This window comes from Plectrocnemia conspersa, unplaced genomic scaffold (genome assembly GCF_051122295.1).
Source record: "Plectrocnemia conspersa isolate PC_06_02 unplaced genomic scaffold, ASM5112229v1 ptg000008l, whole genome shotgun sequence".
In the NCBI taxonomy this organism is placed as follows: Eukaryota; Metazoa; Arthropoda; class Insecta; order Trichoptera; family Polycentropodidae; genus Plectrocnemia; species Plectrocnemia conspersa.
The window spans coordinates 6,938,585-6,957,314 of record NW_028277172.1 but is presented as its reverse complement, the minus strand read 5'-3'; the positions used below and the strand labels follow the sequence as shown (position 1 = coordinate 6,957,314).

General features: G+C 28.4%; 1 protein-coding gene across 1 annotated transcript; it reads left to right on the top strand.

Moving 5' to 3' along the window:
- The first annotated feature begins 358 nt into the window (after positions 1-358).
- On the top strand, positions 359-11,230 carry LOC148232835 (lysosomal acid glucosylceramidase-like). The gene is made up of 9 exons (XM_088190687.1): positions 359-439; positions 1,600-1,736; positions 7,502-7,658; positions 7,728-7,888; positions 8,024-8,147; positions 8,213-8,326; positions 8,410-8,554; positions 8,706-8,785; positions 10,949-11,230. The coding sequence occupies exons 1-9, from the start codon at positions 359-361 to the stop codon at positions 11,228-11,230; spliced, it is 1,281 nt and encodes a 426-aa protein (XP_088046813.1).
- The last annotated feature ends 7,500 nt before the right edge of the window (positions 11,231-18,730 follow it).

The window sequence follows — 18,730 nt, the reverse complement described above, 5'->3', positions numbered from 1 at the left end:
TTATATTATCAAATAAATAACGGACTTTGGTGTTGTTTATGAATTCTACCTAATATTTTTTTTCCTGTTAGGTTTTTTAAATGACGTTTAATTTGCTCTCTAGAATATATTTATTTATTGCTATTTATATTATAAACTATGTTATAGCATATACTATATTTAAAAAGTGAGGTGTTTTTAATATTAAATAATTATAAACTGTTATCTGAAATTGTAATGAGAATCCTAATATTTTAATTATATAGAAACTTTTACCAATGTTTTTAGGTTTAACGTAAAACTCTGTCTGTGTGTGAACGTGTGCTGGTGCACCGTGAAGAAAGTAGGTTATCAAAGTTTTCGATTAAAATTCCAAAGGATGCCCCTCATCCGCATTTTACTGTCGCAGGTTAATTTACTCGAAAACCTTGAGCGAGAGAAGAGAGCCGGTCGTGATCGGGTTTTACGGTTTCGTGTGCTTTTTATTGTTTTCGATTAAATAACGGACGCCTGCCTTTTACCCACTACTGCCAAATTGTATTCCCCGCAATTACAATGAATTCCCGAAATCCCCACCCCTAATCCCAGGTGAGCCAGATCAGGCGATACTTCGATTTAGATAGAAAAAAAAAACCGCCTTGTGTGTGATTCTCTATCTCACTTTTTTGCTTGTCGGTATTATTTTCACGATCAAGCGTTATTCATGAGGTCTTTGATTAAAAAAATGAAATCTAAGCTTAAAAATTTTTGTTAAAGGTCATTCTGCAATAGATTAAGGTGTAGCAGCAAAAAAATCAAGTCATCCATGACACACTTAGGATCAATTTTATAACAATGAATATGTGATTTTAATTTAATATATACTTTTATTACAAATTATTTTTTGCTAACAAAATATTTAAAAATATATTTTAACACATGTTAATAATTGCATTAAGACATATGTTTCTGTTTAAATATGACAATTTTTATAAACAGAATATTATTTTAGCGAATTGTAATTGCGTGCGAATCTACGAGTGCGACAATGTGGATGCAACCCTTACCGTTCTCTATAATAAAATTTACGGTGTGTTCGACGAGTGTATCGCACATACAAAACATATTTTTTTTTTCAACAAATTTTGCAAAGTATCGATATATATCTCTTTAACATATTTATGTTTCCTGCGGACCCAAGCTAAAGAAATGATGACATCCTTACATCAAGATTACTTCATAACTATATGAATCTGAACTGACTCATTTTTTGATTAAAAAAAATAATCAAGAAAGGAAATTATATATTTTTTCTTATGTAAATCAAATTATTTATAGTTTAGTTTCTTAGTGATCTTAGAGTTGCAATTGAATAATTTAAAAATTGTTATTTGTCTCATACATTTGGACTGCCAAGCTATTGTGCGAATAGTTATTTATTATTTAGGTACACGAATCAATTTGATACATTATTCCAACTGTGTAGCTGGTGTATAATTGTGTTTGGTACACGCACACACTTGGTACCGACCGAGAGAGGCTTCAGAGGAGAGTTTCACAAGAGGAAACGAAGGCAATAGATAAGCAGCGAGCGTGACGTCACACTCCAAAACATGTTTTGTTGCGAGCGCTCCTTTAAAGCAATTAGGCTCCACTTTGTTCCGCCACAGCCCCCTGGGGTTGGTGGGTGGTTCTCGCACACCGCCTCCTCAAAGAGAAGCACACGAGGCTTCCTTTCCTTGGCTCGCCAATAAGATACAAAATCAATTAGACGCCAGGTAGACTGGCATTAAGTCCTAATCCAGCCACGTCACAACAAATATTTGCTGCTCAACTGGGTCAGAATTAGTAATTTTTGCTCAATAATAATATAGTTTAATTTTAGTCAGTTTGTTTATATTTTTTTTAATCGCAGAAATATAGTTTTTTACCACAGCTTTTATATTTTATTTTAATTTTAATTGATTGAGTAGTTTCAAAACTATTATGTTTATTTTTATGCAAGAAGATGATCCGAAAACAATGCATTGTATTTGTCAGATCTGAGCAATATCCTTAACTCCCGGATAAGCTACGCCATAACAATTCTAAAACACTTTAATTAAAATCTCCGAATTTCCAAGTCCAAACATAGCTTCAAGATCGAAGCGGGTTGACTTACTACGTTGAAAATTTTTCTTACTGTGATTTAGAGTTGGACATAAATTAATTATACACTATTGACATCAGGGGCGTGCCAAATTGCGTGAATTTATATATAGTTGTTTATTATTAGACTGAATTTTTTCAATGCGGCTCTGACTATCTGCTACGACTTATCCATATACTTTTGTACATATTTATAAATATAAACTAAAATACATATTAGGTAATCACGAACATTAGTCACAATCCTTGAGAGACTAGACGTCCGTTGGTCTTGGATCGATGCTCTTAAATCATATCTCGCTCTCGGTTAAATTTAGATGTATAAATTGTGTGAATGTGTGTAAGGTTGTGTGGACCATCGAGGCGTACCATTCGCATGGTAATTACTCAATAAGCAGAAACAAGCCAGCGACAATGTTGCTACACGCACTGGGTACGTGGCTTAATTGAATAACCGCCGAATGCCATTACCCCTATAAATCCACTCTGAGCAATCTTCGTACAAAGACAAGCGCACCTTGTTGACGTATGGGTGTTGGGTTGTCCCAGAAGTACTGGGTTTTCCAGATAAAATATATATTAGGTTGAACTAAATTAATGTTTCGAATTATAATAAATAAAATATTTTTCTACTCTATATGTATATATTTAATAAATAAATTAATAAAATCCGAAGTATCAGGTTGTTAAGTAGGTTTAAAGTACAGTGCCTACGTGAGTAACGATGTTCTGGTCGCGAGATGTACGAAAAAAGGACGCAATCGCGACTAAATCTTGCAGCTAAAAGTCGCTGAGCCCTGAGCAATAAATATATAAAACGCTGCTATAAGTAGTAAAAGGCAGTGTATTTAATGTATAATGTTACAATCAATACTAAACTCAATTCAACAATTTTGCATGAAATTATTATTAGGAGCAAAATTTATCTGAAACAATATTTTTCTATTGTAAAAAATACATACATTATTTTATTTAAATTCTGTCTACAGTAATTACTTTATTATTTAGTGTCTTATTGTGTGGAGGTCAAACATCAGTATTTAAAAAAATATAATTATAGTCAATCTTGCGACTAATTGCAGGTTTATTGATAGAAGATCTGCTTTGAAAGAGATGATAACAAGACTTGGCTCTAGATGATGACCCTAACATTGGAATTCGAAACGTCGAGCAAATAGATTTTATTTTTTTTAATATGAATAATTAGACGATTTTTAATAAATAATATAAAAAATTAAACCATTGTTAATTTTTTTATTCCAAAATTAAAAATAATATATTCTTTATAATAATATATTGTAATTATTATAACAATAGTTCATTAAATCAATTTTGATATCGTAAAAAAATATAATCATGTTTTTATGAGGCGTTTTTATGATGAAATTGAATATTTTATTTTATATACATATATAATTACGAAATAAATTATTATACATATGATATTTGTTTAGTATTCATATTTATAAAAAATCATTTACCCATTTTCATTATTATAAACACAGAATTATACAATTTCAGTCAGTTACGCGTTGTCATGATCGAATGTATGTTTAAAATGTGGTGTCAACAAGTTAAATAGTTTATGTGAAAATATTTTAGTTGTCGTGATAAATACCGTAATATATAAAATAGTAAAAAAAACAGTTAGTTACAAAGATATTATTTTAATATTGTGTGAATATAGTGACAAAAATACTTCTTTCAGAAATTATTTTTTCTTTTAACTTCTGGTGGTATGTTCGATTCCAGTTATAAGTGTCTCTTTTGGTCCATGGATGCACGAAATATTTCTTCGGCTGTCATCTTCGCCAGACAACTTCTTTATTCCAATCCATTATTTATCTTTATTATTTCCCACTATTAAAGTATGAAAAAGCTTATATTTCGTACCTCAAATCATTTGTCTGATCTATCCTCGTTTGTAGGTTAAAAAAAATTGTCGATCATTAAGATCATTTTCAATTCTAAAGTGTGTCTATACAATTAAACTTTATTATTATAAATTTACATACTAGACGTCATAAATTATTTTTTTTGTACAGTGTCTTAATTTTTTTTTATTTTTTGTAAAAAAAACTGAATATTACTGTATTTAAGGCATAAAAGTTTATAGTGTTTATAAAAATAATATTGTAATACACGGTTGTGATTTTCTTATTAGATTTTTTATTATGAAAGATTCTAAAATGTGATTGTAAAAAAAATTAGATTTCTATTATATTTTCAATTATATTGCTTAAACACAATCCTTGCTTTAAATTGCGCAAACATTAAGGGAGGTTTTAGGAAATGATTGCAGAGATTTGAAATAATCTGGATGCAAAGGCTGCTCATAAATTGCCTGTGGATTTTCAGTGTTTCATTACATTAATGCGAAGAATTTATTAAACAAACTGTATATATATGCACAAATGTGAAGCAAATTACCATTAATAAGAATAGTTAATAAAAATATATAAACTAATTCTAGTTTATTCTAAATAATTTTACATATCGTTAATCAACCATTTTTTCAATTTACGCTTACTAAGTAAATTTACTGTGGGGGCCAATTTATTTGGTAGGCTGCAAGCCTGGTGGCTCACTGGCAACAATATGACATAATATTTGGGAAAAACAAACATTCACATAAATGTAACTATCAATTAGGCAAGAGTCAATCAATCCAGTTGCCACCTATAATTATCTTTACAGTGTAAGCTATAATAATTGTTAAGCTTAGTCATTGATTTACAGACTATAAATTTTGTCCAGTGTCTCACTACTTACTCGTATGTATTGATTGTTGTAACATTGGTGTAACAATAGGTGGATACATATGCCTGTTATGCTACAAAACACATTGAAATTAAGTTAAATAATTAAAATTAATATGTGTTCTAATATTTTCTTTCAATATATTTAAATATAAAACTGTTTTCATAGAAATTTTCGATATTTAAGATTAGTGAAATATTTTGCTGTATTTTTTAATTTTAAAATTAGCATATTATTTAATTATGTATTTTTAAACATAAGTATAAAGTCGAATTTTAATACATTTATATGGCTTTATTTTGGATTACTCAAATTAGTATAATTAGTGTTACTCCACACCGAGCAAGTAAATGTTAAACTGGCTTTAATTTATTGTTTATGATTATTATATCATATTTTGTTTTCATTGCGCGATTTTCAACGTTTTATTGCTATAATTTATTATACTCTTTTTATAAAATTAATGTAAGATATTTTTATGTTTATTTATTTTGTATTCTTGAATTTATTCGCATTATTTGTAATAAATATCATTTAAGTCAATATCAAATTTAAGCAAAATATTATACAAATATTTTGTTTTTTATTCATTATTTATTTAGTTATTTTTGTAAATATTATATTATGTATAACTATCTGGGGTACCTCAAAACATTGAAAGATTGACCACCGTACAAGTACGGCTATACCGCTTAAAGGGTTGAAAATAAATATATATAAAATATTTTTTATATTTTCAGAATTTTTGGTTCTTTAATTTACAATTATACATGGTATTGAGTGACCAGAAAAAACAAATTTAATGCCATATTATCTATTTTTAATAACATAAACACAACAAATGTCAATCAAAATTCTTGTACAATAAATATTTTAATTCAATAGAGAAAATAAGTTATCTACGTGTTTATTAATATTTTAATTAAATACACGATTAAATAAATCGTTTTTAGTAGAATAATTCTTGAAATAAAAAATCTTTAAATGTCAATTGCGAAGCACTTCGAATATGAAGTCATCTATCAAGTATTTTTATACTTGCTGAATTGTTTTTTAGTAATACTATATATATAAAACCATTTTGTTTTTTTATATTACGATTATTGTTTTAAGTACAATAAAAATAATTAAAACCATAGTTTAAAAATTAATACGATTCTTAAGCTGTACTAATTTTTATGATTTTTGTATAAAAAAAATACAACTAGATTTTAACCTTCTTTATTGTTTTTTTTTTGTATAATTACAATTAATACAATAAAACCAATATGTGCAGGTCACGTTATGTCAATTTTTTTACTTTTTTTAGTAGAAATTATAATATAATTCCGAAGTAGATCGTTTTTGTTAAAAAACTTTGTAAGGAAGATTTTTTGTTTTCACTTAATTCGTGCGGTACCCAACCGTCAATGCTATTTATATATTTCTTAAATTTTCAGTAATTAACTTACTAAAGCATATCATAACACCATGGTCCTTCGAAGTAGATTGAACAAATTCGTGCAAAAGAAAATTTAGAGTCAATTGCATTAATGTTTATCTTTATGACTTATCTATTTTAATGTAGCCTTATGTTTGCCGACCGTCTGACAATTACAAAGGATAGTTAAAAAATAAGTATTCAAGACAAGTCTATTAGTGTTTTTTTGTTTAGGAATAAATATTTTTTTGGTAAGTTATGGCTCAATTTGTTCTGAAAGAACAATTTCACTTACGTTATAAAAAACTATACGTTTCTGCTGCTTTATTAATGGTTTTGTACTCAAAAAATAAAATCTTTAATCTGCTTCTTTATAAAAATCGTTTGAAAAATATAGATACACAGTAAAAGTCACCCAAAAAAATATTCTTCAATGATATATAATTACGAAGCATAACATTTATAGAAATTTGTTTAAAACAATATAAACTATGTTTTTATTTTTTAAATATTCAGAAAGCTTTGCTCAAATATATTATTTATAATATTTATTAAGTGAAAAACATTATCAGAATGAAACGTGTGCATTATATAATTTTATTACTGTTTGGAATTACTTGGATTTCTTGTACGATAGGTAACAAACATTTATTTAATATTATTTAATCAATAACATTTATTTACATCGATATGATTCTTTTAGGAGATAATAAGCCATGTATACCATTAAAGTTCAATCACAGTTCTATAGTTTGTGTATGTAACAGCACTTACTGTGATGATATCAAACCAGTAAAAAGATTACCACCTAATCAATTCGTTACATATGTTACATCTGCTGTAAGAATCTTAAATAAATATTATTTTATTGTACATTACGATAAAACTCTTTATTTATTTTCTAGGCTGGATTACGATTTGAAAAATCGTATGGAAAAATTATAAATAATTTTGTCACTGTGCCTGTTTTAAGAGAATTATCCATATTATTTAGAGTTTTTTCTCAGAGTACACTAGGAAGTACTGTGCTAAGAGTTAACAGAGAAAGAAAATATCAAAAAATCATCGGTTTTGGAGGCGCAGTTACTGATTCAACGGGAATACAATATAAAAGCTTGAGCAAAGCCACTCGAGGCAATTTATTGAAGTATTTAATTATTTTAATATGTGGACATATCTTTAAATTAAACTAATTCATACATTTATTTGTTTTAGAGCATATTTTGGAAAGAATGGATTAGAATATAATATGATTAGAGTTCCCATTGGTGGTTCTGATTTTTCGACGCATCCATATACTTATAACGAATATCCAGTGAGAGATAAGAAATTAACTAATTACACACTGACTGAAGAAGATTATAAATATAAAGTACAATTTATATATTTTGTTATATTTAACAATTCTTTGACTCAATTACAATTACTAAGAAATTGTTAGATACCGATGATCCAAGAAGCAATAAAAATAGCTACTGATGAAGTTTTTCTTGTGGCGTCAGTATGGAGTCCGCCTATCTGGATGAAAACTAACAAAAACTACTTTGGACCAAGTCGATTATTAAGAGAATACTATCAGACATTTGCGGATTTTCATGTGAAGTAATTAATTTAAATAATAGCCATCTTTAGTATAAATGATCAAGGCTTCTGTTATATATTTTTGTTCACTGAAGACGGTTTTTATTAATAACATATGTTATTTATTTATTAATTATTTTAATACAAATACATAAGGTTTTTAGAGTTATATAAAAAAGAGAATATATCATTTTGGGCTATAACAACCGGTAATGAACCAACAAATGGTGTTCATAATGTGATAACTTTCAATTCTCTAGGATGGGCACCAGCAGATCAAGTAATATTACTACAAATATTTTACTAAAATTATGATACAATATTACTTACTTTATATGATTATAGGCGATGTGGATTGCAAAAAACTTTGGACCGACCATGAAAAAATCAAAATTTAAGCATGTGAAGATAATAGGAGTCGACGATCAAAGGTTCACTCTTCCGTGGAATATAGAGATTGTGAGTATACTTTTACTAAAAATGTATTTTAAGATGAATTTTATTAACTAATCAACACTAAAAAATCTAAATTACTTTTATAGCTAGCTAAAAATCAGGGAGCGCTTGCATATATTGATGGAATAGCGACTCATTGGTATTTTGATATGCTTATTCCGGCGAATATAATAGACATATCTCATGAAATGTACCCAGACAAATTTTTCATTTCTAGCGAAGCCAGCATTGGTAAGTTTCTCACAGTTTTGTGTAATATAAATTTAATGCTGCATTTATACGATGTGTCAATCTTTATTTGCATCAAAAAGTTAATCTGCCATTTCCACGATTCATAACATTTTTTATTTAAATAAAATTATAAAGTAATAATTTTTTACAGGTACGTTTACATGGATAAAAGAAAAAGTTCAATTGGGATCTTGGAGTAGAGGAGTAGAATACATGAAAAATATGCTAGAGGTAATTTAAATTTTTTGGAAAAAAAGTTGACCGCATAACTTTATATCAATATAAATATATATTGAACAGTATTTCAATTAAAATGTATGTATATTAAAACAATGCAGTACCAAGAATAACATTTAGTCAAAGTATTCACAGCAAATCTTTTTTTTTACGTTATTTATATTAAGAAAATAATATAAAAATAAGCAGAACTATAGATATAACACAGATATAACAATCAATTATATTGCTTTTAAAACTTTATTTTTCTCAATTCTAAAAAAATTGTATATATGTTTTTAATCAAACACTTTTCAATATTTTCAGTAACAGATTTTTTTTGGAATTAGCGATAAACTTATCCAAACAATTTAATATACATATACTTACAGTAATATGTGTAACTAAAAAAAGTATGTTATGTTTAAATAGTAAATTTATTAAATTTAATCCACAGGTAATATCAGTATTATTGTCATTAAAATTAACAAAAAAAATTTTTGCAGCTTTTAAATATTTTTAACATAATAAAATATAACATTTTAAAAATAATTATAATAAAAGATCACTTTTATAAATTGTGTGCAGCACTTAGTGGAATCAATAGGTACATAATATGATCTTATTTAAGTGCAATTTAGTTTTTTAGATGAGCTTAAATACTCATATCTAAAGTTGTTGTACTTAATGCAATTTTTATAGCCATTAATAAGTTGCTAAATAAAAAAAAAATTAATTGCGATTAAGTAACAAAAAAATAATAGAACAGGAAAAATTTTTATATACTGGTTTTTTATTGCTTAATTGATGCGGCACTCAAATATAAAGCTTCTTGACTATCGCAAGCTTTGTTGTAAAATATAATTTATCATTAATCATAATCTTAATTTATGCCTGTGGATACATCATCAAAAGTTTTAGTTTTTAAAAAATATTTTTCTTGTACGAAAAAAGCTCACATGCGCATTTATTTCAATAAAATACTATTTTTAAAATTCTAATTGTTTCTAAATAACAATTCTTATCCAAAAAAATACATTAAGTAAAACTGTTTTAAGCATTAATTTAATTTAGGGAATAACATTTTTTACCTAGATAAATAAAATATACAAAGCAGCTTTTGTATATTTTTCATGGAATTTTAAGTTTATTTTTAAAATAACTTTTTCATTGAAAGCAATGATTTCTAATTATTTTTTCACAATTTTTACTTACATTAATTTGATATCTTTGCTCAAAAGTATAGAGAGATTGTCCCTTAATTATTTGAACTGGTGCATCAGTATTTATTTCCAGAATTGTCTGAAGTTTCACTATTTATATAATCAAAAACGAAATACAGTAGTCCGTAACGTCTCAGACTAATACCTCTGAAGTTGAGGGTTCAAGCCCTGGTAGTGTTACTTGAATTGTTATTAAAAAAATTGTGCTATTATAAAAAAACCGGGTACAGATGCAGTGACATATATTGGTTATAAATTATATTACACATAATAATTTATAATTTTTAATATAGATATCACCAATTCCCAGACTTTACTTACTTAATTTTAGGTATTTATTATATCTGATTGACTCACTCAGTTAGTACAGATTTACCCCGTTGTAACGCATAGGGTTTACACCTTTCAGGTTACAATGAAATATTTATTAAAATAAAATAAATAAAGTTTCAGATAATAGTGTAGTGAGTTGGCTATTTTGGCGTTAATTTTTATTGCGCTATTTCTATTCTTAATCGTCTGGTTAATGCGATTTTTTGGGTGGAAACAGACTATGTTACTATCTATTATTTAAAGTATATAAATGGCATATTGCGTATTATTATACTTTAAACAACTGGAGATTTGGCAAAATTTTGTACTCGCTAGGTACTTTTCACTGAGATTGTATTTATAGAGACACCGACGTTCCTTCTAAAATTAGTCCTAATCCGCCCAAATAAGTGATTAACACGTGCGTTTGTATAACAAAAATATTTATTGTGATTTAATCATATAATTGCGACAAATTTTAATATATATATATATTCATATATTTGACTGATAAGAACTTAATAAAATAAACTGTAAAACTCTAGTGAAAATATTATTAGTTTATTTAGATTTTTTTTGAAATGGTTTCTGAGTCAGTCTTATATAAAACAATGTTTTGAACTTAAATTTTTTCTATTTGCAGGACTTCAATAGCTGGTATTCTGGATGGATCGACTGGAATATGGCATTAGACCATACTGGAGGTCCCAATTTTGCTGGAAATAAAATAGACGCTGCTGTCTTAGTACCAATAGGCAAAGATGAATTTTATAAACAGCCAATATTTTATGCACAAGGCCACTTCAGTAAATTTGTTCCTAGAGATTCAGTAAGAATTGCTATTGAAGTAGTCACTGGCGAAATCTCTAATGTAGCGTTCTTGCGTCCAGATGGTGGAATTGTGATCATATTATTAAATACGTAAGATATATTATTATTATTAATAATATTTGCTACATGTGTATTAATACTTATTTATTTAATTAAAGATTGAATAATGACAGAATTGTAACGATTGAAGAAGAAAGCATCGGAAGCATAGAAATATTTGTACCTAAGAAATCTTTTCAGACGGTTTTATATTGGTAATTTTTTTTTTATGAAAAATATTTTATTATACCTATACTAAGATAAATAAATGTAATTTTCTTAAAAATAAATCATTATATTTATATATTCACAAAACATTAAATAAATATATTTATATGTATGTATAAATTAAATATAAAATATTCAATTTGATATTGAATTTATTGTATTTTTCCAAATATGACGCAAAAATAAATATATACTTTTCTTTAATTACATTAAAAATAAAATTATTATTTAATATGAATTTTAAATTTAAAAATATCCAGACATCCTGTATACATTTTAAACATAAAAAAATCTTAAAGCAGATTACACGGACCGTTAACAAATACTCGAACGAATTTAATTAAGAAGATTATTTTAGAGATTTATGAAATAAAATAAAAAAATCTCGCAAGAATCCCTCGGCCATTTACCTGCTCTTGAGCGGAAGCACAAATTTAAGAATATAATAATATTTTACGCTTTGAATAACTTTCCGATTTTTCGTATTAAGCTTTAATACTTCATTTAAGAACGAGACGTTTAATAAGTACACTGAAAATTGAGTTATGAATATTTTCACAATTTTGTCAAAATATATAAGCTGTCGCCTTTTATTTATTTTTAATACTGCCTTAATAATTCTTAATCTATTTAACATAGTCATGAACTTACTTGTGGTGTGAACCTTTGATGTCATTATATAAATCATGCTAATTCGTAATATTTCTCAGGCAAACTGAAAGGCTTAATTCTGTTGTAATAATTAAATTCAACGCAACTATTTTTTACATTTTAATGTACATATATGTAGCTACTTATACAATTATTTAAATAACTGTAAAAATGGTTAAATATCACAGTTGACTTATCAGAAATTTAATAGGTTATATAGTACCGTTATAGATTAAGGAATATTTATTTTCATGGGTGTAAAATAAAAATTGAAAGTCTTAAGAATAATGTTTTTTATATAATATACTATTTTAGTTGCAACACGTTCAACATAATGCGGAATACTTGGGGTGGAACCAGACTTTTTGTTTTTATCTAATGAATATTTTATCATGTATCAAAACATAATATTCGATTAGAAATAGTGTTAATTTGTCAACTTGCTAATATTTATTGTCGAGATAAGTTGCTTAAGAACTTAATAGTGCTCAAGACAATATATTTCTTAGGAGTGTCAATGTGTTTATTTTTATACATATCTTATAAAAAAGTTATTCAATGGCATATTTAAAAAAACTGTTTTTTTTAACCTAATGACACATTGAGTAACCTGCTAAGTCACGATTGTCTTAATTCAAATACATTATGGAATGTTTTATATATAGATAATTAAAAAATATTTATTTTTTTACTTAATAAATTATTTATAATATTGCTCTAGTTTCTTAAAGGGTTAAGGAAATAAACAAAACGTTTCATTCACATCAAGCCCTCATAACAAACGGTCAATATGATTTGTGTCCAATCCATAACTCTTTTCTTTCTGCGAAACCCCACTCTCAAGTGGATATCCAGTTCACCTGGAGCCTGGTGATTTCTGAAGACCTGGCAGGCATTATTCTTCGAAAATAGGTCGTCAAAATGAGGAGTCGACGGAGAAATATAACCAGCGAGATGAACGCTGGTCCAGATATATATTTTATGTACTATACATACATATAATATATACAGGGTGGGAGTTATCGACAAGCATTATCGCATGGGCGCCTGGTGGCATATTGCTCCATAAAATATAATGTCTAGAGTACTCTTTGAAAATATATATTTTTTCCGATTTCGATACGGGCCGCATTTTTTGTCGGCAAATAAAAATGACGTGTGATCTTTTTCTTTACAAAAAATACATATTTTGTCATGGTGTTTTGATTTATAATTTATACTATTATAATGTTCAATGTTTACACTGAAGCAAAATAAACATTTATTTTCTTTAAATATAACACACAAAACACCTCTATTCAAATTATAAGAGCTTTGTTGTTTCGCTAAATATTAAAAAATCCATACCGCGTAAAATTGTATCTAGAATCCCACAAGGTAGTTTACTTGTACCATTTCTTTTTTAAAAAAATTCCGCTGACGTCACATTTGTCATAACTAATTCTTTAACCTTAAACCAATATTTAAAAAACATAAAGAACAATTTTATCAAATGCAAAATTAAGATAAATAATATTTTTCACAACATGCTTTCCTTAAAAATTATTGGATATACATCTGGACACCAAGTAGAATTTACGTATGATAGACTTATGGTAATTGAAGTCTTAAAACCGATATTTAGCAGAATTTGCACATTTATAAAAAAATATATAAAATTTTACTATGTAAACAGCGAATTAAATCGATTTTATCACACGCTTGCTAGGTGTGGAGTCACATCAGTAACTTATATATTTATAAATCATTTAAAATAATGGTATAAAAATAATGTTTAGCACATTCTTTTATAGACATAATCCAGCAAATTATAAATACCAATATTATCATAATGATACCAAAAATAAAAATATTATGCAAGAGACCAAAAAATAAAATAATTTCCAAACTTTAATTTTAGTAATAACATACAATGCTTAGCATAATAATAATTATTATAATATTTTTTTTCCCTTTTTTTTGTATTAAGGATATAGTGGATATATATGCGCAAAAACCACATTGATATTCTTCTATTATTGCCTTAACATATTTCTGACTCTTAATAACACAATGTAAGCTATATTAATAAGTAAAGCAATCCCCCTGTAGTTTGTATATTTTTTAAGTATTATAACTCTAGACCCACTCTTGAAGCAATCTGTTCACATTTAATAAATTTCATACTAATTTATTTTCAATTCAGTTTTGATTGAGCTTATACAATGTAGAAAAAACTCTAACTAGCATGTCAGCCTTTTGTTAGTTAGTATTGGTTATGCCGTTTTTAATTTTCAACTATTAAATTTTTGTTTATTTATTTCTAAGTGCTTAATATATTTTTTTATTTTATTTTTACGTAATGACGTTGTTTTTAATAATTTAAATTTAAATGTCATTATTTGTTGGGAAGCTATATAAAAAAAAAATATTAGGAGCTTTTTTATGAATTAAATGTACATTATATTTGTTTTTCTGCGATTCAATTTTTTTAAATATGTTGTAGCATAAAAAATTAAAATTATTACAAACATACGCACTTACATAATAATGCAAAATTTTGCGACAAATTCGCTTGTCAATTAATTTAATATTTTATTTATCTACCTGCATCATAACGCAACGGCTCTTAATTTACTGCGGAGAGTCTCAAAAGTCCATATTTTTTATCTATATATATTTTCACCTTGTATTAAGACACATAGTGTATTTGGGGATCCGACAAAGCCGCGTCGGACAATCCCGCGCCGACTAAGCCGCCCCGACATAGCCGCGCAAGACAATCCCGCGCAATACAACCCCGACATTGCCGCGACGATAAAACCGCGCCGACATTGCCGCGAAAATCAAAATTATAAAATTGAATAAAATAAAAAAAAAATATTTTTTTTTAACTCCAATTATTTTGTTTTGTGAACAGCTCTATCACTAGTGATTCGCTTTTTGAACAGTTAGTCATAGATTGGATGATGCTGGACAGTTACAAAAGATACCGAAATTAAAATAAATCAATACAATATCATTAAAAAAAGGTTAGGTTGTTTGGTTCTACAGTGAAAGTCGGCGCGAGCGGTAGCGAGACGCCTCCCTTTTCCTATATATATTTGTAATTATTAATAAATAAAAACCATGTTATAAAATAACTTTTGTATTGACTGCGCGGCTTAGTCGGCGCGGGATTGTCCTGCGCGGCTTTGTCGGGGTGTCAGTGTATTTAAAAGCTGTCCTATTAAATTTATTAATATCACTCTTGGACATAGATTTTTTTTCTTCCATTTAAATTTACTAATTTATTACCTGACATATAAATTTATTTTGTATTTTGTTCGTAATGATTAAACGGAATAGCTACAGATGTTTAAAAAATTTGTAATTATCTGCAAATGTTTTTTAAAAATAAGAATTAGGATAGGCAATGAGTTTTGCTACTTTTCTTCTAATATCGCATAAGAACAGGTACTTATGTTTCCACTTCCAAAGTCCATTTGAAGCTCATCCAAATTGACATCGACGATCCATTCCGAGCCTAAACCCTTAGGAAGATTTGTTTATTTAGCCTTTAGGAAGAATAAGTTTCAATAGCTGTCTATTGATTTGAAAGACTGGATCCTATTCCTAAAACTCGCGTTAAAATCTGTGAGTAAAAGTGATCATTCATCAATAAGGATAAACTAGACAACAGTGGGATCACATAAAGCCATCGTTACGCCTTAAAATGCGTTTCGCATAAATAACACACTAGGATTTTTCAGTGCATTGAATAAATATTTATTTGATACGAAATGGTCACGGGAAACAATATATCACCGGAAAGCAAATAGCACCGTAATGCTACAAAATTTCTAGATATTTTAAATAACTGATTTTTTTAGCTACCAGAAGAATGATAAAAGGTCATTGATTAAAATAGCACATAATATAAAGTTAATATTATTATAAGTATAATGCTTATTATTTATGAGACGCACAACCATCGAAGTGCGTTAGTCAATTATCGATTTACACCCCCACAATAAATTTAATCAGATTTTTTATTGTAAGTAAGGTAGCAAAATATAGAAAAAAACTAATTTCACCGCATTACCCCAACGTTGACTCACGTCGCGCGTTAAGATTGATTCGCTTCGAAATCGCCCCCGCTGCGGCCCACGCTTTGGGAAGCGACGCCTTCTTATCTTAACGACTCTTCTTCTGATAATTTGTTTGCTTCCACAATATTTACAGATACACGCACGTCAACACACGACCGCCAGCGATTTATTTCGGTAACGTTCCGGGAAATGGAAGGCAGCACGTATAAGAAGCAGGCTGTATGTGTTCGGTGGAAGGCTTTGGATTAATGTGTTTGCCGTTCGAGTGTTTCATTTGAAGTCGCTTAACAACTTTCAAGCGGGCGCTGCTGTCACTTCAGCTTATCGTAATGAACTGTTTGAGGTGTGTACTAGGATTTTAGACATGAGTACTATATCAGTACTTATGTACAAACATATTTTTTTGCCACTTATCTAATAATATCTTGAACTCCCTTGCAACTTATTTCATATTCAAAAAGTTTATTTGTACCGTAGCATAGCACTATAACAGTTTTTTACCTTACCAAATTGCGACAAGCTGATAAAAAAGGTGAAATTTTATTTAAAAAAAAATTACTTGATTTCACCCGTGTTTTAAAAAAAATAGCTGTTTAAAATAATTTAACATAAAATTTATTATAAGAGCAGCATTCGTTACACCTGAATTTAGTCGATAATGTAATATTGCAAACCTTTTGTGGATCTTAATATTTCAATAGCGTAATAGAGCTACCAACTCTGTGTTAATTTTTATATTTATTTGTAGCATAGAAAGAGTTAACACATACCTATTTATCTTTATTCAAAAAAATATATTACAATGTTAAAAAAATACATAAGATGCCATTATTTTAAATGAGGCCCGGAATCATTGTTTTCCCAGGGCCCGGTTTCGCTCTCGGTGGCCCTGAGTATATACTTGACCATAAAGGTGGAAGTATAGCTTCATGTTATCCATTGCGAATCCAACCCTTATGGGCAGACACCCAGCTTGTGACGGTCGGATGAGCGGGATCCATTTCATGCATTGCGTATCATCCTTGTCATAACACCGCCCTTCTGATCTTCAAGGGGTGTATATATTGCCTCAGTCGCAGCCTTGACCCTTGGTTCTTCTCAGGGCCGAGCCTTTTGGCCCTGCTATTCCTTGTTCATCTTTAGTAGTGCCGTCGCGCTCTACCTCGGACGGCCAACCCGAGAGATCACTTCCCATCGAGGGTTTGGGCCAACTCCAGCGTGAGGTTGACTGGCGCCGACCATAAAAAGGGAGTGAAACCATTCAGGCTTTCATTAGATTTGATGCCTTGATCTATAAAGTCGCAAATAACGTTTATGGAAGATTTTGTTTCCGACCCTTTCGGTGGGACGGCCAATTACAAAAATATAAACAGTTTTAAAACAGATTACGAACGGCCGTTTAAATGACAAACCCGAATGCACGTTTTTTATTAATGCCTTGAACTTCAAAAGAGGAAATTTAAATGTGAATGTCAGTAGAAGTGTAAAAAAAGTAATTTTTGGTTGACTGCGTTTCCGTATTAATTTTACCCATGGCCCCTTCTGTAACAGAGCTGGTTTTTCAACCCTTTCGGTGGATGACCAATTACAAAAGGATAGCAAGTTTTAAAACATATTTCTGTTGCTCATTAGAACAGATTACATCCGTTTAATTGGCAAACCTGAATGCACGTTTTGTACTAATGAATTAAATTTTAAAATGGATGCTCAAGTGTGAACGCTAGTAGAAGTGTCTTAGAAAGTTTTTAAGTGAGTGTATAAGAAAGTCATTGATGATTGCCTGCGTTTCCGTATTTATTTTACCCATTGCCGCTTTTATGATGGAGTTGGTTTTTTAACCCTTTCGGTGGGACAGCCAATTAAAAAACGATGGCAAGTTTTAAAACAGATGGACGTTTGGACGGCAAACCTAAACGATTTTCTCTATCTTTTTTACCCAGAATTAATTTTTGATATATTATATGATATTTTTAGGCACGTTCAAGACGTCATGTTTATTTTTAAGATCTTACATATCTTTGCTCTTTTTAAGGATCCATTTTTTTGCTCTCCCAATTTCCTGATTAATTATCAAAATAATAACGATTATTATACTAAAATTTAAACTGGATGCCAAATAAGTTAAAAGACAAATATTTTCAAGCAACAACAAACTAATAATTTACATTTTTATTCTGAAATTACATTACATGCAAATTTCTTTAATTACAGGTAAGAGAATTAATTAAATAAAATAAAGCTTATTTTGGACGAAATTTTAACATATGAAGCACTTCATTTTCTTGAAATTAAAACAATAATTAAAAGAAGCCAAATATAAAGTTTATTTATAACATATATTATATTAACAAATATATATAAACCTTTTGATAAAAAAATCTAGAATAGTGTCTAAGTAAAAATTTCGATTTATAAATCCCGAAATATAATCTCAAGTGTAGATAGCTATATGCTACTAGCTAACTTTTCGAGATAAGATGGCACATGGAGAAGAACACTAATATTACGAATTCATGTTCTTCTTAGACACACAGAAATTGAAACTAATTCTCTCTGAAGCTAACCGACACATAAATTAGACATTGCACAATACATCAGCTTGCCGC

What these genes read in the sequence shown, in the direction of transcription:
- LOC148232835 (XM_088190687.1), top strand. Translation starts at nt 359, where the DNA reads ATGCCCCTCATCCGCATTTTACTGTCGCAGGTTAATTTACTCGAAAAC. An exon ending in GATGGGCACCAGCAGATCAA is followed by an intron (nt 8,148 to 8,212) that starts GTAATATTACTA and finishes ATATGATTATAG; the next exon opens with GCGATGTGGATTGCAAAAAA. An exon ending in TTCCGTGGAATATAGAGATT is followed by an intron (nt 8,327 to 8,409) that starts GTGAGTATACTT and finishes TTACTTTTATAG; the next exon opens with CTAGCTAAAAATCAGGGAGC.